This window comes from Eretmochelys imbricata, chromosome 6, assembly GCF_965152235.1.
Source record: "Eretmochelys imbricata isolate rEreImb1 chromosome 6, rEreImb1.hap1, whole genome shotgun sequence".
Classification (NCBI taxonomy): Eukaryota; Metazoa; Chordata; order Testudines; family Cheloniidae; genus Eretmochelys; species Eretmochelys imbricata.
The window spans coordinates 34,700,339-34,725,144 of NC_135577.1; the positions used below are offsets into that span (position 1 = coordinate 34,700,339).

The 24,806-nt window shown below is 42.9% G+C and overlaps 1 protein-coding gene across 1 annotated transcript in view; it reads right to left on the minus strand.

The window, feature by feature from the left end:
- SCUBE2 (signal peptide, CUB domain and EGF like domain containing 2) overlaps positions 1–24,568 on the minus strand; it is a 63,493-nt gene extending 38,925 nt beyond the window's left edge. Inside the window, 8 exon segments of the mRNA XM_077820092.1 lie at positions 2,616–2,705; positions 3,955–4,071; positions 4,382–4,507; positions 11,594–11,728; positions 14,851–14,976; positions 20,774–20,896; positions 24,257–24,512; positions 24,515–24,568. Of these exon segments, the coding sequence (XP_077676218.1) occupies positions 2,616–2,705; positions 3,955–4,071; positions 4,382–4,507; positions 11,594–11,728; positions 14,851–14,976; positions 20,774–20,896; positions 24,257–24,512; positions 24,515–24,568 (1,027 nt within the window).
- Between the last annotated feature and the right edge of the window lie 238 nt (positions 24,569–24,806).

Sequence of the window (24,806 nt, forward strand, 5' to 3'; positions counted from 1 at the left end):
GTTCCTGGGCAGCCTTGCCTCCTTCCAGGTAACTCAGTTCTGATCCTTGGCTCTGATTCCTAACCTCTGACTTTGGATTTGCCTTTTTGCTCTGGCACCTGGTTCTGGCATCTGGGCTCCGACTCCTGGGTCCAGCTCTCACCCTGGGCTCCAATTTCTGGCTACTGACTCCTGTTATAACCACTAGGAGTGACTTGTGCTCTGATCATTAGATCTACTCCGACCACTAGGCACAACCACCTACTCCCGGTCAAAGACATCAGGCTATGTCTAATCCTGCCATTTCTTCCTGCAGAACATCTCTAAGATATGGTCTTTCCTATCCATTCACATAGCTAAAATTCTCATCCAAGCTCTCATTATCTCATGTCTCAATTACTGCAACATCCTTCCCTCTGGCCCTGACAAATGCAATCTTGCCCTGCTTGCATCCATTCAAAATGCTGCTGCAAAGAATCTTCCTAGCTCATTGCTTTTCCCATGTCATCCCCCTTGTCTGCATTCTTCCATTGGCTCCCCCATCTCTATTCTATCAAACATAAACTGTTTGTCTTCACTTTCAAGGCCCGTCACAGCCTGTCCCCACCCTACCCCTCATCTCTCATTCGGCATCGAAAAGTTGACTCCTATCTCCATCGCCCACTTGAATTTTCAGACAAGCACCTTTGTGCTTTCTCCCATGCTGCCCTGGACAGTTGGGAGGAACTCCCCATAAACATCTACAAAGCTACCTCATCATCAACCTTCAAAACCCTCCTCAAAACTCTCCTTTGCCGTGATGCCGACAGACAAAAACAAAAAATACCCCACATGACAACAGTTGTGCTCAGACCATTGCTAATCATACTTACCATCTTATCTCATTGTTTCCTTGTATTCCACCATTGATTTGTCTCTAGCTATCTGTTGCCTCTTGTCTGACACTTACATTGTAATTTCTTTGGGGCAGGGAACATCTTTTTGTTCTGGATTTGTAACACACACATCACAATGGGGTTCGCTCCTAGGTGTTCCGGTAATATAAATAATAATAATAAGCTCCTTAGCACAGAACAGAGGAGATCGCCCTTCTCCACTGCTAGCCAGCTCCACAGCATGGGTGTGGGGAATGAACTTCTCTCATCTCCCACTGATCTTAACCGGACTGTTGGGAGCGCAATACTTTTAAAAATCAGGCTGCTTATTTAGGTGCCTAAATATGGATTTCGGAGCCTAACTTTAGTCTCCGATTTTTGAAAGCTTTCACCTCTGCCTCTACTACTTTGAGGAGACTGCCAGCAGGAATAGTAAATGATCAGTGCCAGCTGTGGAGATGCTTTTGTGACCCAAATATCTGTTCACTCGGAACCGCACTGAGATCACAGGGACTTGTTCCATAGTCCCCTGGATACACCTTTGCATTAAACAGACTACAACTAAATTTAGTTCGTACTGAAACATTTCAGGACAGGGATGATGTGTGGCACTTCCCTAGGAGAGGAAAAAAAGTGAAGCACTGGAAATTTCTTGTTGTACTGTGGGAATTTGCTGCCCCCCCCAACTCCCTATCAGCTACAAAATCGGGGTGAACTCCAACTCCAAACAAACCTGTCCTTACAGTCCATTTAACCCTTCAGTACAAAGAGACACACACGGGGAAAAATAGTGAATCTTATTGTTAAAGGGACAAAACAAGTTTAGAGGATACTGCGCCTGATTCTCGTCTTCCATACACCAGATTTATACTGCTGTAACTATCTACCTCAGGGAACCAGTTAAAATACTGGAGGACCATTGACCTACTTACAACATGGTTAAAGACTGTAATATAGATGGAATCTAACCATGCTCCCATTGCTGAATTAAAACCTTGGACAGTCGCAAACTTTAGCCCATATACAAAGATAGAGCTAGGTCCCGTCCACACTACAATTTATCTCTATGGTGACTGGGTCCCTAACTTAGCTAGAGCTGTAAGGTCAGGGACCCCGAGTAGAGAAGAAGAAGAATTATATGAAAGTGGTTAACATTCTGGGAAACATCTAAAGAGACTAGAACCCTGCTTTCCACCAGGAGTTGGGTGTTCACAGTGCATGTCTCAGAGGTAGGAAGGATAGTCTCGTTGAAGCACTGGACTAGGACTCACGAAACCCAGGGTCAGTTTCCAAAGTTTCAGTGGGACTTTGGGCCAGTCCCTTAAATCCCGCTGTGCCAATCAAAGTGGCCAGTACCAAAGAGTTTAAAGGTTTTGCATTTAATCTGACTCTAAAAGAAATCATCTGACTAGGAGTTTGGTGAGTTTTATATTCAAGCTCTGAATAGCAGAATAGTCATAGACTGGGGAACTCAGTAGTGACAGCATAGGTAGAGAGCAGGTTTCTTGGCTCTGGTTCAGCTCATACTGCTATACATCTCGAATACTATACATGGTTACTTATATACTATAGGGACATAGCCTTTCCTTACAGGTGAGCGAGCATCCATTGAGTTCAATGGGTAGTGCATGTCTCTCCAAGGGCAGACTTCAGCCCATAGTCACAATAGCTATGTTCAATGACAGCTACCCAATACAGTAAGGGTTCACCATGTAAGACTAGTTAAGAAACCCTACAGCAAAACAAGATGGGCACTTTTACCCATGATCAGCCGCCGCTTTACTCGCTTATCCACATCAGCTCCCGCTGTGGCATTGCTCTCAGAGATCTCAGCTACAGCCTCCTCTCTTTCTGTAATGCAAGTACATGGGGGGTAAAAAATCAGTGAGTGGTAGTGCGACGGTTGGTACCTAATGCAGTGGCCAACTATCTTGTACGACATTCCTTTTGAAATCCAATTCTAAAACAAAGCTAAGCTCTACAATTAGTTGAATCATATATCATAAGCAGAAACAGTCAGAAATAAACACTTAAAAACAAAAAAAACCTATTAAAACTCCCCAATTAAAAACCTCATAGCTCTTTTTCTTGTTTTGTTTTCATTTGCTTTTCAAAGACCCATGTGTTCACCTCAGAAATCTTAAAACATAGTAGCTGTCGTGAACAGAACAACAAAAGGGTTAATCAGAGATCAGATGCTACATACCAGTGTCCTGCCATCCTGATCAGCCACTGGCTAATGAAAGAGATGACTAACTGTGGCTGGGTTTTTGTTTTTAATCAATGGTCAGAGACCGGTCATCAAAGCATTTGTGTTCATCCACCAAAGCATTTCTTTACATAAGAATGGATGGCTTTCTAACAGATATGCTTTAGTTCAATCGGATGTTATAGGTTTGATGCAGGAATTGCTTGGTGAAGTTCTTGGTTTATACAGGAAGTCCAATTAGATGATCCTAGAGGTCCCTTTTGGACTCTACGAATCTATGAAAACTTAAGAAAATGGAAAGGAATTGTCCCCTGATTAATAGCATGTGTGATGCTTCACAGGTACCAGAACAAAATATACTTAAAAACAGAAGTTCTTTTTTTCTTTAACATTCTGGGCCAGTTCTTCTGTGCTTCTCATGCAATCAGAAAGCAGCCTGTAAGGTAGAGAGTCCATTAACATAGGGTAACCTCCATGGGATGTAAAGCCAGCACAATCAGCTCTACACCACCTTCTTCTGGCCTTTCCTAGTGCTCAAGTGCTCCCCAGATAGCAGAATGCTCCGCAAGGGATTTCCTGCAGGCATCACTTAGAGCAGCCCTAAAGTTTCTCTAAGTTATGCCAGGGGCCAAACTGGATCCAAATTCAGAGTCGGGGGGAGCAGAAATGTGACCTAGAACCACTTTTCCTTCACACCCAAGTCTTGTGTCAAGCACGGGTTGGCCAGACCCATAGATCTGGCCTATGCTTTCAAAGATCTTGTCGTTTTGGCCTCTATGCAATTTTTCAGCAATATAACTGGAACATATTACTCTGCAGAAATGGTAACATTTTGAAACTCATTTACATGTGAGTCATCAACAGAAAAGAATTCATCCACTGCTTACTGACCAAGGCAGGTTTTCCCATCTGAGTGCACTGCGTACTTTGGGTGACATCCACAAATGGGCCCATCATCGGCATCCTCACATGTATGCTGACACCCACCATTCCCATGATTGCATGTCACTGGAAAGAAAACATACAGTGGAGCCTCAAATTTCAGATCACTGCACAGGGCTGAATTTACCCTTCTCAAGTGTGAATGTTAACATGACTCCCCAACTAGAGCTTTCAGTACTAATTGATGGATTTGCACAATGACATTCTGAAAACCCACTGTTTTAATATGATATTTCACTTCATCAAAAACATACAGTCTAAATATTGTATCATCCTAGCACATCCATAGATACAACTGCCAAAATTAGTGATTAACTGCGGAAATAATAGAATTCTATTTGTTCCCTTTAAGGATCAGTATGAATTTGTTGCATACAAATGCAGTCCCTCTGGTTCCTGGCCAGTTCAAATCCAGGTCTGCATTCACATGCCACTCCTCCTTTCGGTGCTTCTCTGCAGATATGGGCACAGCCATGGTCTTTATTCATGCAGCTCATGCCATCTGCAAAACAGTACAAATATCACAGATCATCAGTATCCTCAGTGTCTTCAGATGCAGGTAACAGTTCAAATACAAACATTAGCCCAACTGTAAGTAAACAGCAGACAACTTGTACCTCTTGAAAGAATTTCCTGTAACTGAACAAAAGGAAAAAAGTATCAGCTGATATACAAGAAATAAAAAGAACCTGATACTGCTAAAGGCTAAGCAAATGGCCTGCAAGGTGATTTCCCTGCTCCTAATCCATTGTCTGTTTGTGTCTTAAGGTCTCCGGGGCAGGGATCTTCCATCTCTGTGTTTGTACAGCACCCAGTACAATGAGACCCCAACCTTCATTGAGGCCTTTGGGTGCTACCATAATATAAATATTTATTAGTAATAATAACTCCTCCTCTTCCTCCCACATATTTTAATAGGAATTGAGAGATAATCAGTACCTTGTAGGACCAGGCACTAAGGCTGTCATTTCCCCTTTAGTCGCCCCATAAAATAGCAAAATGAGCTGTTGTGAGGCAACGGAATGTCCTCATTTATTCAGAGACATACAAAATTCAAATGCTTCTTCTCACATCTTTTCAAATTACTGGCCTTGATCCATAGAGTCACAGAGCCACATTTTCTTTGGTGGTTATCAGCGGACCCAGCAGTCACACATACCGTACCCACGGGCAGCAAAGAATTTGCTGTTTTGGGAGCATCTTAACCTTTTCTGATATCTACTGGATTCTTTCTAATTCCAACCCGTACATTTTAACAACACCTCTGGAGAGTCATCATGATGTTTTATATACAACTGCACCTCTGTGCTGTGTCTCTCACTTGCTGAATAGAATGTAGTACAAGCAAGTGCAGTCTGGATCCAAATGAATAGAGTAATGTGACATTAGTTGACTTTTTCTTCTCTTCAGTGTACCTCATAAAAACCTGTATAAATCTCCTGTATAAAACCTGTCCCCTGTATAAATCTCCCCACTGTATTTTCCACTGAATGCATCCGATGAAGTGAGCTGTAGCTCACGAAAGCTTATGCTCAAATAAATTTGTTGGTCTCTAAGGTGCCACAAGTACGCCTGTTCTTTTTGCGGATACAGACTAACACAGCTGCTGCTCTGAAACCTGTTATGGTGAAGTAGTTCTCAAGCAGCTGCTGCCTGTTGTAATAGCAATCCTAGATATCAGTGCTGAAGCTCATTGACAGAGCTTTAGGCATGACTTGCAAAATGTCCACACATCACTATGGGCCTCCAGCCTAATCCATCACGAGTGTCACACTGCACAGAAATACGTAACATTGCAAAAAGCGTAACACTGCAAAGAGTTCTAGCATGTTACAATATATACAAAACACATACACACACAACCCTTGCAACAGCACAACTTTTGGCTGGAATGTGACTGCAAAAGAAAACACAAATTTCCATATTACAGAAATGTTGGGGTTTAAACTATTAACTCTCTCATATGGCTTAGTAGTACAGAGCAGAATACTCTAGATCCTTACTGAATCCTCTTGTATTGCTAAAATTCAGGAAGCAGCAGAGAAAGACTGACTGCTTTTTCTTTTTACATAATATAACCACTTCAAGAGGACACTGGTCAGTTTATTTAGGCTTGCTGGCTAATCTTATTGAGGGCCCAATCCTGCGCCAACTGAAATAACTCCCATTAACTTCAGTGGAAGCAGGATCCGGCCCTGAATAAAAAAAAAAAAAAAATCGGAGACAAGACTCATTGTGTAAAAAAAATAGGTAAAGGTTTCCTTAACCTATGCATTTTCAAAATATCCTCTCTTTGAAGGAATATTATTAAATGAGGAAAAAAATTTTGTAGTGGGAGCTGGGGTCAACCTTTCATAAACATTCAGTTACATTTTAATCAGGCAGTTACTTCGCATATTATATTTTTGACATCCCAATTTTAGGCTACAATATTCTTCCTCTATTAAGAAAGCTTTAAGTAACAAAGGAATGGATGCTACATTGCTTAGATTATTCTGCTCTATTGGCTTTTTGATTCCTTTCCCACAGTGGGATGCCTTTCCCCTTTTCCCTTTCCTTTCCTTTCCCACTCTGTAGAAGCCTAACAAGACAATGATGCCTCAAATCTGACAGAATATACAAAAGAGCCCAAAGATCCCCACATGAAAGCCAACATCCACTATTATGGTGTCAATCAAGGATCTGTGCAGCACATAAGATCACAAATTAGCCTTATTAACTCTAGTGTTTTTGCGATATTTTTAAGTTTAAACATGCAATATGATCTGTCTGTAAGCTAAGAGGTGTTAAGAAAGCATTAAGAGAATTAACGGATTAGTTTCTGTTAGCAAAGTAATTTCTTTGTGTGCATTCATCTCCTGAAGAAGAAACTGTTAAACCAGGTACTTTGGTAAAGTTCACTGAACTCGAACAAATAGTTTAAATGCTGAATTGGTAATTGCTCAGTTCTGTGCATGTGGAATTCAGTCACTTCTCCACCAAAAGTTAAAATGGACCTTACAAAATGAACTACATTTTAATAATAAAATACCCAGGATCTGACTAGTTAAATGTGCTTTCCATGACCATAAAAACAAAATCTAGTTGACCAAAAAGAGGATATTTTATGGAGAAGTGCATACAAATGTTTTAACATTTTATTTACTATAAATCAGTCACATTATTTCACAGGCCTGTTTAAAAATCAGCTCCAATGAACATTTTATATTACATAATATATATATATAAAAATGTCAATGTATCTGTACCTGATATGAGAATGAGCAAAGTGATTCGATTCTTATGCAGTCATATCAGTGGAACTGTATAGGGAATAAGTCAGGATGGTATTTGTCCAGCCAGATGTACACCCAGTTAGCAAGCCCTGCTAAGTGCTGCGGGAAGGTGCTGTATCAAGGCCGGGTCATACTCATCACCATAATTGCCATTCTGTTGTCAACACTCAGGCTCAGATTCTGGACAGTCTTGTGCAGGCGCACAAGGAGGTATGGGGAAAGGATGTCCCTTTACAAAGAGCGACCAGAATCTCGGTGCTGCCCTGCCTGAGCACAAGCCAGGGGAATGCCAGCACCATTAGCAGAGCTAGACATCCCTGGAGTGCTGCATCCCTTCCAACAAACTGGAGAAAGGGACTGGTCCTGTGTAGAGTGCATACTTTACCCTGTTAAAGGGAGCAGCATTTCCCACTCCCAGAGACATTCTGGCTGCCTAGGTCTCCACAGGTAAAATGTCTCCAGGAGTTGCTGCTGATGCGGTGCCTCTGTGCACTAGCCTTCAGGTGGCATGGCTTTAAATCTAACCCTAATGTGCCAAATCCTGCCGCTCGTATTCATGCCCACTGATTCTGGCCCAAAAGAAGTAAATAACCGTGGCTTGTGTGACATACTGTGATGGACTGTGATGGATTCCTAAGTGGAGACGGATTATCACTAGAAATGATAATAAGAGGATACATCATGGTCACAACACTTATTTCTATGGTAAAAACTGCATGTGCATGGCATCCCCTGGAATCTGCTAACTCGCTATTGTTAGGATATAGATATTCAGGCCTGTCTGCAAAGGCCTGTACTTTAAGAATTTAGGTGTATTCTTATCACTTGGCTAGTTAGAGGTATAAAAGAAAGAATCAAAATCACTGTCTGCCAGTGTAAGGTCCTTCTCTTACTGTGACAGTCTGAGGCCCTGTTCTTAGGCTAAGGCCTTTGGCTATGCAACAGAGGCAGCCATAAGCTGGGAAGCGACCGGTCACATCCTCACATTCCAAAACTAGTCACATTGAAATAAGGTGCTATTGGGCTGTTAGGAATACAATCCTGTTCTGATAGTGCCTATCACCTCCAGAGAAAGGGAAGGGCCTAGAAAACATAAAAGGAAACTTAGTTTGATAGCATCCTGTCTGGCAAGAACTCGCTTATCAATAGCTGGGATGTGAAATCCTCACTTCTGTATTGTTTTGTCATTATAGTTCCCACTTTGCTATTGTTTGTCTGTATAATCTCTGTCTGGTTCTGTGATTGTTTCTGTCTGCTGTATAATTAATTTTGCTGGGTGTAAACTAATTAAGGTGGTGGGATATAATTGGTTACATAATCATGTTACAATATGTTAGGATTGGTAAGTTAAATTTCAGGAAAATGATTGGTTAAGGCATAGCTAAGCAGAAGTCAAGTTTTACTATATAGTCTGCAGTCAATCAGGAAGTGAGTGGGTGGGTGTGTGGGTGTGGGGGAAATGGGAACAGGGAATGGGAGTAGGGAAATTGGAATCATGTTTGGCTAAGGGCAGGAATGGGAACAGGGACACAGGTGTAAGGCTCTGTGGTGTCAGAGCTGGGCAGGGGGACACTAAGGAAGGAAACTGGAATCATGCTTGCTGGAAGTTCACCCCAATAAACATCGAATTGTTTGCACCTTTGGACTTTGGGTATTGTTGCTCTCTGTTCATGCGAGAAGGACCAGGGAAGGAAGTGGGTGAAGGAATAAGCCCCCTAACAGGTATTATGAAGCAAATTAAACAACAAAGAGAAAAGCCATAGGTAGGCAAGTGATTTATCGCTATTACTGATGCAATGTCCTCACAAAGCATTTGTTCTGTCGCTTACAGCTGAAGAGGAATAAATCCAGGGCATGTAGTCAAGGAAAACTTATGATTGTGCACAACTCAATGGGAGGTTATGAGCCCAGCTGACCTACGCAAGGCTTAAACAGAGCCAGAGAACCATCTGGAGCACCACACTGCTCTTGATCCACCCCACTACAGTAGATAACTATCACACCTGACTATTGCCTCTAAAAACTCGTGCAGTGTTCCAGCTCACAGACCTGAGCCAGACAATGTGGAGCACAGCAGATGAGGGAGGATGGATTCCAGGAAGCTAATAATCCAAGTCAACCTCAACATGCAAATCAGCTGGAGCAACAGAATAGCCACTCAGTTGCCTTCTCATTCTATCCACAGGCCAGGACTCCTGCCCACCTCCACAACCTCCTTACTCTGTTAAGCTGCTTATACGAACCACATCACCGCAGAATCAGAGAGTCCACAAACATCAACAGATTTATCCTCAGAACATCCCTAGGAGGTAGGGAAGTGCTCTTACAGATGGCAAACTGAAGTACAGGGAGATTGAGTGCTTCCTCAAAACTACATAGGAAATCTGTGGCAAAGCAGGAAAATGAACTCAGATCTCCTGTATCTGAATCCTGTGCCCTAAATACATGACTATTTTTCCTTATTATAGAAGTAGGCTAAGGGAGGTGGGTACAAATGTCAGGGGAGGAAGAAAGAGAAAGAGAAATGGGAGGAGGGTCAGAGAAATAGGGGACAGGGATAAAATGAAGTATGGGCACAGAAGAGATTACATGTACAGAAGAAGAGAGAGGTGAGGCTCCATCATGGGGTAGAAGAAAAAAAGAAGAAGGGGGAGATGGAAAATAGGTAACCATGGAGAGGCAGTTTAAAATTTTTGGGGTTTTCAATGAAAAACTGAAATCTGAAAAAATGTTGGTATTCTCAAAGCATTTTAGGTAAAAATATGAGGTTTTTGGTAAAAAAAAAAATTATTGGTTTCCACAAAAGTGAAAAATTTGACTTGAAAAGAAAATTTCTACTGAAAAGGTATTGGTTTTTCACTTCCAGTTTTTCGATGAAAAAGCAGAAATTGTTTACCAAAATTAAAATTTTCAGAAAAAAATTACTTTTTGGTAAAAACCACCCTTTTTTGGCAAACATAAATGTTTTGACAACAAATGTTTGACCAGCATTAGTGTCATGGAATATGGGGAATCAGTCAACCAAAAATGAGGAAGCAGGTGAAGGGGAAAGAGACAGCAAAACGGAGGAGAACAAGAGCAGCAAGACAATGGATCCTGGGAGAGAATTTGGGGAGGAAATGGAAAAGATACAATGAAGAATGAGGGGAAAGAAGTTGTTACTCTTGCTGGAACAGGACAAATGGGGAAGGCAGAATTCTTTTCAAGACTTACTAAAGAAGAGACAGAGAAAGAGGGAAGAGCTCTCCACCAGGGATCAGGTACAGACATGCGTTAAAACAACTGATTTTGCCTTTCGATCCATCAGACAGTATCCAAATTTGAATCTGATTACCCTGTAAGGTATTTACCATCCTGATTTTACAGAGGTGATTCTTTTACTTTTTCTTCAATTAAAATTCTTCTTTTAAGAACCTGATTGCTTTTTCATTGTTCTTAAGATCCAAGGGTTTGGGTCTGTATTCACCTATGCAAATTGGTGAGGATTTTTATCAAGCCTTCCCCAGGAAAGGGGTTGTAGGGTTTGGGAGGATTTTGGGGGGAAAGACGTTTCCAAGCGGGCTCTTTCCCTTTTATATATTTATTAGACGCTTGGTGGTGGCAGCTATAAAGTCCAGGGGCAAAAGATAAAATAGTTTGTACCTTGGGAAAGTTTTAACCTAAGCGGGTAAAATAAGCTTAGGGGGGTTTTCATGCAGGTCCCCACATCTGTACCCTAGAGTTCAGAGGGGGGAAGGAACCATTCATCTTGGTGAGGAAATACAAAGGAAAATGGACTCTCTCTCTCCCATGGCAAAGTCATCTCATTTGACAGCGTTCCAGGCTCTGATTCTACAATGGATAGCATGAGGGCTGTCTGCAGAGCCCCCCTGAAGTCAAGAGTATTCTGGGTAAGTCTACACTTAAAATGCTACAGCAGCACAGCCGTGTCACTGTAGCACTTCAGTGTAGACACTACTTATGCTGACAGGAGCAGTTCTCCCATTGGTGTAGGTAATCCACCTCTCCAAGAGGCAATAACTACGTTGACTGAAGAATTCCCGCAAGGTGGGAGGGACCAGAACCCAGTCTTCAGCCCAACATGTACACTGCAATTTTATAGCCCCACAGTCCAACCACCATGAGCCCATCATCTGACCAGGGCCAGCCACAGGTGTCTTGTTGCAGTGCAGACATACCCTCTGGGGGCAGGCAAACAATGAACCTCTTCTCTTGTTGAAGAGAACTCTAAATGTTTGTGAAAATGCTTAAGAGTCTGCTATGTGCTCCCATAAGAAGTTTCTGCTCACTGTTTGGAAGGAAAGAACCAGTACCTTCGGAATGGTGAATGCATGTGTGCTGGTTGTCACTCAGGAAGAACCCTGCCTTACAACGACACTCATAGCTCCCCACGGTATTGACACAAAGGTGCTGGCAACCACCGTTGTTGAACATGCATTCATCCGTATCTGAAAAATAAAGAGACTGGATTTGTATCTGCACAGCTGCATTTACTGTCACTGCTATAAATCTGTGCCCGGAGGTTGATCTCAAAGTGTGCAACTAGTATAGATTAAAAATAGATGTTTGACCAAAGCCTCAGTGGGTCTACAGATCAGGGCATTTAAAGAAGATTTTCATTCTGAGACAGAGATAGAGGAAGAGAAAATTATTAAAAACCTCAGGCTCAGGTTCAAGCGAGAGACAGGTAACCCAATTTGGATACAATTTGCATCATCACACGGAACCTTCACCCAAACTACAAGCCAAATGCTAGGTCTTTTCTGAAGTTTAAGAATGTCTGATTAATTATCCTCCACCTCCTCATTTCACCTCATTGTCTCTTATTTTGTGGCTGCTTCTGTATTTCCGGGTTGTGGCCAGGGACAGAAGCAAAAGTTACCGAAATAGTTTAAGGAATGCTGATCTTGTAACATTTATGGCCTCACCAGAGGCAGGAAGTATGGGGAACCTCAGGAGAAAGTCTGTTCTTGCAGATATATATCTAATTTGGCAGAACCAAGAGATACAAAGAGTAGAAAAGCTCCAGCTAAGTCCCTGAACATTGAAGTTTTCATCTCAACCTCCAAGCCTTTTGAATTTTACTCATCACTGATTTAAGCTTTCTGTAGCCTCTTGCTATAGTATAAACCTTACAGGTCTGATTTTCAGAAGGACTGGGCACCAACAGCTCTCATTGATTTCAGTGGGAGTTATGGATGCTCGACACCCAGGAAAACAGGCCATAAAAGTGTCATGGCAAAATTCTGCTCTCATTTGCTCCTATGTAACCGCATTTGGTGCATCATGTTCTCCCCACTCTGCTCACTGCTACAGTACTAGGGCTAAGATTTTTTAAATGAGTATTTAACATTTTTTGCATAAAATAGTTCCTAAAAACAGGAAGAAGCCATTGTGTTCTTACCAACAAGTGAAATCAAACACTGCGATAGATTTAAGTTCCCTTGAAACCACTGGGCCAATCTGAGTACCTAAACCAAGATGGATTTAGCACCGCAACATGATCATAGAAAAGAATGAAGATAAAAATTATGTTCCAAGAGGTCTAGATGTCTCAGTCTTAATAGAAACAGTTAATTTTAGTAGTTCGACAGTGATCTGAATCTAAGGAATCAGTATTGAAACAACCACCAAGACTCTCCAGTACTGTGGATTTGAAACTCCAGAAAATGTTTCTGCTTTGTGGATCATGACAAAATAATGGAATATTGTCTTCTCTCTCCAAAAAGTAATTGTCTGTTCAGCTAAAATCCAGCCACACATATCATGTCTTCAGGAATACAGATGCGGCTTAGTTAACAAAAAAGTGGCATGAACTAAGTAAGTAAACAGTTTAACAGAAAATGAAGCCAAATTTGCTGCATGTTAAAATATCTATTTTAATTTTAAATCAGATCTTCAAAGGAACACTCAAAATTAGGAGGTCTGTGATTTGAACTTCATTGTTTTAAAGTCCATATTATCCTTTATATGCTCCCCGCCCTCCGAACCATTGCATCAATAATGTTGTTCTTTTCAAAACAACCAGCCAAGCAATAATGAGAAACCCTATATTAACACAACAGTGGGCCAGTTTCTGTCCTCAGTTATAGCTGTGTACATTCAAGGTATCTCCAGTGAAATTACTAAGATCAGAATATGATCAGATGTATTCATGTGCTAGAGGAGTTCTTTGTATGGAGAGAGAATATGCCCCTTTATTGCCTTATTAAAGAGGTCAGGTGCTCACACAGTTGAGTATCCTTAATGTGAACCTCATGGAACTCTACTTGAGTGTTTAAATAAGTGTGAGAGAGGATAAGACACTCTTCCTAATATTAAAAAGCATCAATAAATCGTTCAGATGCTTCTGCCCAGACTATATGGCTACCCAGCTTTGGCATATGCAAAGGTTTGGTAGTGCAGCCCTTGGGACTTAGTGCCTTCCCCATCCTCTCCCATTTACACACCAACAGACATGACTTTGTCTACGGGCCAGACCCTTAGCTGATGTAAACTGATGTAGTTCCAACGAAGACAAAGCAGCTATGCTAAATTACACCAGGTGAGGATCTTGCCCTAAATATTTAATAGAGGCCTAGTCCCATTACTAAAACACTGCGTGGTAATCTGAAATATCTCATCACCCTTGCAAGGCTCACAACAGTCTTCAAATTCTGCAATGGGGGCAAGTCCCTTCCCCAATAGGAGTGGAAATCTCCTGAGGTAACTTACCCAGTGATAGCCCCACTGCTCAGGCAGTGATGAGCAGTATTTGTAGGGGGTGCACAGAGGTCCACACATTTGTGTGAAGGGAGACCCACTACACGGTTCCACCAATCATGGCCCACCACGTAGCAGCAAGCAGGAGCCACAGTTACCGCCAAACCCACAGAGCAGAAGGGTGATGCAATGGTTGGGATTCAGGAAAAATTGGGTTTAATTCCCTGCTTCACCACAGATTTCCCAGATAACCTTGAGCAAGTCACTTACCTTTCCTGTACTTTGGTTCCCCAACGGTAAGATGGAGCCAATTGGACTCCCCTACCTCATATGGGTATTGTGAGGACAAATACATTAGAGATTGTGAGGTGCTCAGATAGTACAGAAATGGGGCCCATATAAGATACATAAATGGGAGGGTGAGGCATAGCTCCTCCATTACCTGGAGAAAGGATTCCTTTCTCCCAACCCCAACACATGGCTGGGCATGGACCCTAAATTAACACTTCCAAAAAATAGGAAATGTTCTTAGTATTAAACAGATCAATTTATTAAAGTTTCCCTAAAGAAACATGTTAAAAGAATAATGAAGGATACTTTTCAATTTTTAATCCAAAGAACTCAAAGCGGTTACGAAAAGTGTGTCAGTATTATCCCCCATTTTACAGATGGGGAAACTGAGCAACAGAGCAGTCACACAGAGACTGAAATGTCAAATCCTGGAATTCCTGTGTCTAATATGTATCATTCTTGTTTAAGACATCTTATCTAACACAGCATCCAGGAATCACAGGCTTTTTACTTTCACAAAATTAAAAAGGGATATATTAACATCAATATTTGCAATGTTAGCAAGCATGTTCCTTACCGAGACAATTATGGCCATCGTGAGCCAACATGAAGCCATCATAACAAGTGCAGCGATAATTGCCTGGAATGTTGAAACATTCATGTACACAGCCTCCATTGAAGTCATTATCACATTCATCAATGTCTGAGGGATGAAGCAAAAGTCAATCTGATTAATGCTTCTTGGTTTGGCATAGACAGGTCCTGACATGATTGTATAAATATGAACAGTAATTGCTCTCTTAAATCATCATTGTTTTGCAAATGAACTATACTTAACACATTATTTGTTCAATGTTTCTGAAAAATGACGAGATGCATTAGGATTCCCAACCAGTGTTACAGTATAGTTTTAAGCTTTCTAAAGCTGCTTATTAAAAAAGATGTTAGATTAAAAATCATGGATCTGATTCTCCTCTGTTTTATGCTGATGTAAATCAGGATTAAATCCATTGAAGTCACACTGACATAGAATCAATTTGAGGGAGAATCAAACTGCATATTTTTAAAAAATGATAAATTTCCTTACCTGCATTCATCACAATACTCTCATTATTAAAATGGAAAGAATTTTAACTATCTAATTTACCATTTCAAGTTGTCTGTTCACTTTGCATTTGACTCGGTTTTGATTATTAAAACGCACGAGTCAATTTAGCTTCTGATTCTCAAGCACTAGCATAAAGCTGCAATGCTTAGGTTGCAAATACTGCAAGGGAATGTTTAAACCAAATAAACAGCTTTAATTTAAAAAACATTTTCATACGATTCTATCTGACATATTTTCTAAAAACTGTTAACACCCAATCTAAACATTGGCCCTAAATCACCTTTTTTTTTTTTGATACTTCAAATGAAATGATAAATGACCAACACTTTGTTTGTTTTCTAAATAAAGAAACTAAATATGTAGGACTTCATCTTGCTCATGTTTGTACTAGAAAACAATCTCTAGCATAATACTCCTTAAGCAAAATAAACTAATCACACACTAGAAGCTTTGATTTAAAAGACACAAACAAACCAACGAATGATCTTTTCCCCATTTCAATCAACAGCAAAACTCCTAACACCATTGGTGCATCTGGGACTCAGCTCATACAATGAAATTTGCCTGTGCACATCTTCAAAATCCCACTGACACTCTGAGGTGGTACCTACATCTTCTGCTGCCCATCTGTTTGCACAGGGCAGAATTTCACCTGCATGGTTAGGGCACTGAGGGAAAGAGATAGGGACAATACCCAAAGCCTTTTACAGTCAGACATCTTTTAGACTAAAGATGGGTCAAAGCCACAACATCCAGATACAGATTTTGAATCCCTTAATGTTCAGTATGTTTAATCCTAGGGTTCTGGTTTGACCCAAAATAGAGAGAAAGAGTTGGTGCTAAATTCAGATCCAGGCTTCAATTCCTAAATCCTCTGCCATCATAAAAGTTTGGGGGGGTGGATCCAGGTTTTTGGTTTGGACCAATCTCTGCTTTTCCCAGACATCCTATGATGCTTGTTACACTATTAATAATACTATGAGAGCTTACACAGTTATTTTCACCTAAGGATTTCTAAGGATGAGATTTTCAAAAACAATGTAGTGACTTTGGACCACAACACTCATGCGCCTAAATGATTTAGGTCTGGTCTTTATACAGTTTTTTTTACCAGTGCACCTATTACAGTGAGGGCTGGGATTTGGGGTTTTTTTTTTTTTTTGTGTTAGTCTGTTTTGTTTTTTTTACCATAACAGTTATACCTGTACAACCCCTGTAAGGCAATAGCCATAACAGTATAAAGCACCTTTATGCTGATATAATTGTATTTACACTGAGGGGTTGTACCACTATAACTATACCGGCCCAAGGTCATACAGTAAGTTAGTGGCAAATTCAAGAACAGAACCCAGGTCTCCTGAGCTCTAGCCACTAGAGCTTCATCTATGGTAGCAGTTACCCCAAAACATTAAGGTGAAATTTTTCAAACATGGGTCCCTAACAAAGGCTCCCTAAATTCACATTTACATACCTAAATCTACCGTAGCCAGGTTTTCCAAGGCACTCACCATCTACAGTGCTCACTGAAGCCTTTGGGAATCAGGACACTTATTAGTACATGCTCAAATATAGATATAGGTGACTAATTGTAGGTGAAAAATTTGGCCTTAGCTATAGCAAGTGCACTCTGCCACCCTTGTGTCATCTGAGGGGCCCAGGTTGGCTTTTCTCATTTTAAGGTCCAAAAGCCCAATCCTAAAACACATTCTGTACTTTCTGAGAGGCACTAAGAACTTCAACAGGAATTAAGACTTAGCCCCCAATGTTTCACTGCCTAACTATGTTTTAAAGAAGCTGCTCATTATAAAAATACCTTAATAACTCAGTAGGTACATGTGCCCCCTTGGGATGAATTTGTCATGGACACAGGGTGGGTGGGTGTGTTCTTCTCCCCCCTCCTTCCCAAAACCAAAAACTGCCATGTAAAATCCTGGCTCCACAGATGTTAATGGGAGTTTTGCAGTTGCCTTCAAGGAAGACAGGATTTCACCCACTGCGAAGCCCAAAACAGTGAGAAAAAGTTAATATTTTTTGCACCATTTTTAATTAAAATTTTAAGCAAAACCATCAGTTTGGTCAGAGATTTTTTTTGTTTATCAAAATCCAGGTTTCTTGGTACATGCAAAATTTCACTAACCATTCTGATAACATTTTGATAAATATTTTAATTAAAAAGTGATTAAATTTTTCAAAAACAGAAAACAAAAAATGGGTGAAAACGTGTGAAACAGAAAATGACGTTGAAATTTTTCTTGTAATTTTTTTAGATTTTGTGATCCATCCTAGTTATCATTGCTATGCTGCCAATATATTGCTGGCTGATAATAGGATCGATAATAACAAAGAAACTATTATAATGACATTCTCTAAATTAATGGCATACTGGAATACTATGGTCAGTTCTGGACATGCCATCTGAAAAAGGCTATAAAAGAAATAGAGTGAGTTCCTAGCCAGATGACAAGAATGAGTAGGGATATAGAAAAACCCACACATAAAGAGAAATTGAAAAGTTGGGTTGTGTTTGCCTTAAAGAGGAGATGAATACAAGGTGACATGATAAAAGGTATATAAAATAACAATTGGGATAGAAAAGATAGTCTGGGAACTTCTATTCACCCTGTCTCAGAACAAAAGACCAAGGGGATACTCAATGAAATTCAAAATGAATACAAAGAAATATATTTTCATATAACATGCAATTGGCCTGTGGAACTCCTTCCACAATACATAAGTAAGACCAAGCAGGATTCAAAAAATAACTCTGTCTATTGCAAGGTTTCTTTCCCCTTCCCCTGGAGCAGTTGGTGGGGCGACTGTCAGAAGTAGGATACTGGATTAGATGGACCACTGGTTTCATCCAGTTTGGCAGTTCTTATGTTTCTAAGGCCCTCATACACATGACTGTAATGTAAGTGACTCCCTGCTTTGAAGCTAGGCTTCTTATTACTGTTTCCCTTTTTAGAAATATGATAAATAGAACAGAAGAAGCAAAGAAATACAGCAGGTGCTAAAGTTTCTGCTTTTTATGGACCCAATCCAGCTACCATAGAAGAAAATGGAAAGAGTCATACTGACATAAGCAGAGCTGGATCAGGCCCCTACTGTGCCTAGACTTGGCCAAAACCGTTTTCTCACTAGAACTTTAATAACTCTGTGATATTGTTCAGACAAGCATGATTTTGCCCCAGTTTCAAACTTACACATGCATTGCTGAAACCAGCTTCAAACTCAGCCTGAGGCACAAACCTTTAGCCCTAACTGCAAGAAACTAATGCTTCTTTTAAATGAATCAATGCTATATTTGTTCCCATGTATTGTCAATGGCCAGCCTGCTTTTATGGTAAACACCTTGAAACTTACAGGGTGGAACTTATACATCTAGGAACAAAGAATGCAGACCATGCTTACACAATGGGAGACTCTATCTTGGGAAGCAGTAACTCCAAAAAGGGATTTTAGGGGTCATGGTGGCTAATCAGCTGAACACAAACTCCCAGTGTGACGCCATGGTCAAAAGGGTTAATTCAATCCTTGGATGTATGACCAGGAAAATCTCTAGTAGGAATAGGGTTGCCAACTTTCTACTCGCACAAAACTGAACACCCCTGCCGCACCCCCTGCCCCGCCCCTCCTCCGAGGCCCCTCCCATGCCCTGCCCGTTCACTGAGGCCCACCCCCACTCACTCCATTTCCCCCCACCCCCCGTCACTTGCTCACCCCACGATCACTCACTCGCTCATGAAGTTGGGGTGTGGGAAGGAGGGAGGGCTCCAGCTGGGGGTGTGCCTGCAGGCTCTGGGGTGGGGCCAGGGATGACGGGTTTGAAGTATGAGAGGGGGCTCCGGGCTGAGGCAGAGGGTTGGGGTGTGGGAGGAGGTACTGGCTCTGGGCTGAGGGTGCGGGTTCTGGAGTGGGGCCAGAAATGAGGGGTTTGGGGTGTGGGAGGGGGATCCAGGCTGGGGCAGGGGGTTGGAGTGCAGAGGAGGTGAGGGCTCTGTCTGGGGGTGTGGGCTCTGATGTGGGGCCAGGGATGAGGGGTGCAGGAGGGGGCTCTGGGCTGGGTCTGAGGGATTCAGAATGTGGGAGGGGGCTCTGGACTGGGGTAGGGGGTTGGGGTGCAGGGGGGTGTGAGGGCTGGGGGTGCGGGCTCTGTGGTGGGGCCAGGGATGAGGGGTTTGGAGTATGGGAGGGGGCTCCGGGCTGGGATTGAGGGGTTCAGAGGGTGGGAGGCAGATCAAGGTTGGGGCAGGGGGCTGTGGCCCGGGAGGGGATCAGGGGTGTGAGCTCCAGGGAGAGCTTACCTCAAGCAGCTCCCAGAAGCAGCCAGCATATCCCCCCTCTGGCTCCTACACAGAGACATGGCCAGGCGGCTCTGTGCACTGCCCCATCCGCAGGTGCTGACCGGCAGCTTCCATTGGCCATGATTCCCAGCCAATGGGGGCTGCGGGGGCGGTGCCTGGGGCGGAGACAGCATGTGAAACCCCCTGCCTGCCCCTACACGTGGGAGCTAGAGGGGGAACATGCCGGCTGCTTCCCAGGAGCTGCGCGGCGCGGAGGCTAGCAGGGAGCCTGCCAGCCCCGTGGCGAGACAGCCCCAATCGGACAGTCAACAGCCTGGTCAGCTGTGCTGACTGGAGCCACCAGGATCCCTTTTCAACCGGGTGTTCCAGTTTAAAACCGAACACCTGGTCACCCTAAGTAGGAAGGTTATATTACCTCTGTGTTTGGAACTGCTACTGGAATACTGTGTCCAGTTCTTGTGTCCACAAGTCCAGAAGGATGTTAATAAATTAGAAAAGGTTCAGAAAAGAGCCACAAGAAGGACTGAAGGATTGGAAAATATGCCATATGAGTCTATAGTGATAGACTCAAGGAGCTCAGTCTATTCAGTTTAATGAAGAAAAGGTTAAGGGGTGACTTGGTCACAGTACATAGGTATCTATGTGCAGAACAGCAATTTTGAAATTGAGGGCTCTTCACACTAGCAGACAAAGGTACAACAAGATTCAACGGCTAGAAGTTGAAGCTAGACAAATTCACAGTAGAAATAAGGCACGATCTCGCCTCTTCCAAGCCAGGGCTTTTCAAAAGGATACTGCCCATAACTCTATAGCTAAAGTAAATCTAAGGAGCTGGACAGAAGTAGTGGCTGCATTTGTTGTCTTTTTAAGATGGTGTTTTTTTAAAATCTCACACAAATATATAATTAAGTTTGGAATATATCAGATTCCTGGGCAACATATATGACATGAGGAGTCAACAGCTTGTCACAAATGTTCCCATGAATCCCTTTTGCAGTCCTATGAGTTAACCAGCAAATGGCAATAGGATTGTGTCTGGCACACACACGCTACGGCCGAAGCAGTGTGTATTACTGCAGTCAATTTACCTTCACACGTTTTCCCTTCACCACTGTAACCCAGTTTGCATGTGCACTTGTACAGCTTTGGAATGTTTTGACAAATAGCATCTGGATGACAGTCATCAGTCCCTTGGGCACACTCATCCACATCTGTTTAAAAAAAACAAACAAACAGATTCATGAGAGATGTCAGAAGGTGCAACATGAGAATGTTTGGTTGGTTGCTGAATGGTCATGCGCATGTATGCGCACACGCACATGCATGTGCAAGAAAGAGACCCACACGAGACATGATGGTTGTATGTGTGGATGTGTGTGCATTAGCACAAGCTTGCGTGATTGTGTATATGCATACATTTGCACCAGTATCTGCATTTAAACATTATGGGCAAGATCTTCAGGTGCTGTAAATCGGTGTAACTCCATGGAGTCATACTGTACTGTATTAACAGCAGCAGAAAATACGACCCTGTGTCTCTGTATGGAGCTAAGAATCAGACACACATACAGACAGCATTAATCTATAGACCCCCAAACCACGAGTTATTGAAAAAAATCACATTTCAAGCCTGTGACCTCACTCTTAGGAAGCATGACATTCTTTAAACTAACAAAAAGGTCTCACAAAAAATGAACACTCACTCAGTCAAGAGTTTCAAAATCACAACCTCAGACACGCCAAACTTTTACTTACCATTAAACAGATGGTTATTCAAGTGTTTTTATTGCTCCCAAATTAGCTTTTTTAAATAAAAAGTGAAAGTCACATCTGGTGAGCAATGTTGCTGAAACACACAGCAGGCAGTCACCTTTCAAGAAGCACAAAGTGTACACAGCTAAAACATCCAGCTGGAAACTTCAGTGCAGGGGGAGCGAGGAATAAGAAAGATCAGCAAAAGAGGAATTCCTGGATATGAAGGAGGAGTTGTAGATGGCCATCAAAGAAGAGTGACAGGGAGGGGAAGACATCATCAGAACACGAGTTTCTAGGGCAGCAGAAAAAGATGCAAATCAGCACAAACAGAATGAGTTCCCATGGATGGTCAAGGGGAAGGAGATCAGTGGAAAAGGCAGTTCTGTAGGAAAGGAAGTCATAGACGGGAAGGATCTGAGACTGCAGACAAATCAGCAGAAGCGGAGGTCCTCCTTGAGTCTTAATACAGTATTTGGTGGCTATATCGTAAGTACCCAAGCTTTCCCCCTTCTTCTCCTTCCTCCCCAATGTGGATCACATTGTAACAGAGAGATTATGAATGGAAGAGAAGGTGTCCCAGGAGTCAATCGCACTGATCTCCTTCTCCTTCCACATATCACCTCACATCCCGCAATAACTAGAGCAATTGCTTATGAGGAAGAATATTAATATGGTTTTAGCTTCTTTTAAAGCAGTTTAGCAGCAGGGAACAAGACAACAGGCCAGCATCATATGACCAACCAGCTCAACACGCCATGATCAAATACGCTGCTGAACCTCAATGACCCATTGAACAGAGATTGCAAATCTTTGGTCTAGATAATAGTGATGGATGCCCTACAAATACCTCTGATCAAGATCATCAGAAAATGAGGGGAAGACCAATGCTGGGGTGGCGAGATTAGCAGAAGGTGGGATCTTGGGACAGGATAAGGAAAACCATTACAAGGGAAGCTTTCAAGTCTTGGGAGTGGTCAGCAAAGAAGGTTCTGGAGGTGAGAGGAATTACCAGAAGACCTTCAATTAGATATGGATGTACAGCACTGAGACAGAAAAATGGTATGGGATGGAGGAGATCAGTTGTCAACAAACCTTAAATGTGTATAAATTAAGTTCATGCATTATCTTAAAGTAACTACTCCCACTCTCCTTGTCCATGTATCTGTCTACACACTGGGATGTTTGTAGATGTACCTGTCTATGGAGAGCACTATCACAGAGAGGACACACTCAAGAGTGTTTTTCTCTTAAAACTAAAATGCATAAATGTCAAACAGATACTGTGCCTTGTCCATAGTGGTTGGTTCAGGTTTTTAGGGTTTTTTAACATTATTATTATTAATTCCTTTGATCTCCAGAATGCACATGAAGAATGGGAGTGAAAAAGCAGCATTAGTGTATATTGCAGAATGAAAGTTGATTTAAAGTTACTGTACACATTTGTGAGATTTCTGCTCCTACTGAATGTAGTCTGAGCTGGAAAGAGAGGCTCTGGGGAAGAAAACTAAGAGCAAACGCTGCAGTCTTAAACTTGGCAGTGAAACTGCTGCGGAGGAGGAAGATGCATGAAGAATTATTAGGTTTATTCCACATTTAGTAGAACATTGTTTAGACTGTGATATATCAACCTTGTACTTCTAGATTTTTTCAAAAACACTAAACATCTGTTTTATTTCTTTGATATTAATTTTGCTATTTGAAGGATTCCTAGTGGGGAAACAAAACTTTAAAATAATCACCACCATCATAATAAAAGTTCAGTCACAGAAATATTTACCACTGTCCATCTTATAAACCAACTAAAGCAACCTAACAGTTCACAAAGTTTGCACATTTTAATTCAGATAAATTATTTTTCATTTAATAATCTCATATGTTTGAAAAGTGCCAGCCACCTCTGTGGTGCTATGCAAATACTGTATTCATCTAGGATTTGTCCAGCACCCTGTTCAGAAATGAGAGATTTTTTAAAAATAAAATAAAACTATGTTTTTCCCAATTGAAACCACTACAGATAAAAATAATAACTGTGAAGTTCAGTCCCATTTCTGAACTCTCCCCATCTTCCAAGGATGCTTTAGAGCTGGAGGTCGATTCAAGCCCATTTCTAAAAACAAAAGCAGCAAAGGACTGAAAGAGCAAGTGTAACTTTAGAGAGACAAGGTGGGTGAGGAGATAATATCTTTTATTGAACCAACACTCCCACCACAGCACACCTTTCAGGATCTATGGATCCTACACACGGCCATCACAATTTGGTATACCTAATCCAGTGCACTAAATGCCCAGGGACAATAACAGAAGTTGGTCCAACGAAAGGGAGTATTTCACCCACCTTGTCTCTCCAGCATCCAGGGACTCACGGGACTGCAACCGCACTGCATCCAAGTGTCACTTTCGACATGTGAGCAGTCACTGGGACTACTCCACACAGGCTTAAAGTAGTGGATCAAAGCCAATATTAAGAAACAAACCCCTCCAGCAGTGCCCTGATCTTCGCAGGTGCCGAGCACTGGCAGCGAGGGGCCTGAGCCTTAACTTCCCTCACCCCTGTTAAGTCCCACTCATTCCACCCCCCCCCCATGTCCCACCGGGGAGTAACGTTAAGCAGGCGCGCAAGTGTTTGCGGACTCAGGCCGGGCCAGCAGCCGGTTTCGGGGGGAGGCAAAGAGCGAACGCCGCTGTCCAGGTCTGGAGGCAGCAGGACCCGTCTGCTGTCAGCATCAGACGCCCCGGGCGGCGCAGGGCAGCCGGGCTGCGTTAGCGGGGCCCGGCCACGCACGGAACGAACCCGGACACTGGGCTGGGTCACTCACCGGGCAGGAGCAGCCCGGCGGCGCGGACCTGTCCCCGCAGCAGCAGCAGCAGCAGCAGCGGGGGCAGCAGCGCCGCCCCGGCGGAGCAGCGGCGGCCGGACCCCATCGATCGCGCGGCCGCCGGGGCCTGGCGCGTCCCGCAGGAGGAGGAGGAGGAGCGGGGGGGAGGTGGCGGCGGGCGCCCAGCCTGCCTGGCACTGACACTGACGCCCGCCTCGCGCCCCGCTCCTGCTGCCGCGCGCCGTGGGGAGGGGGCGGCGGGGAGGGGGCGCAGAGGGGCTGGCCGCGGGGTCTCCCCCTCATTCCTCTCATGGGCCACTCCGCAGCCAGTCACCCTGAGAGAGGAGCCTGCACTGCCTCCCTCCCAGCGCTCTGCCTACGGGGGTGTGTGTGTGTGTCTCTCACACACACACCCTGTGGGCACACATAGACACAACTGTCCCCCACCTGCAGATACCCCCCCCCCCCCACACACACACAAATACCCCACCCCAGCAACACCTGCAAGCAGCCCCAGGCAAGGCCAAATATTCTCTCACAGCAACACACA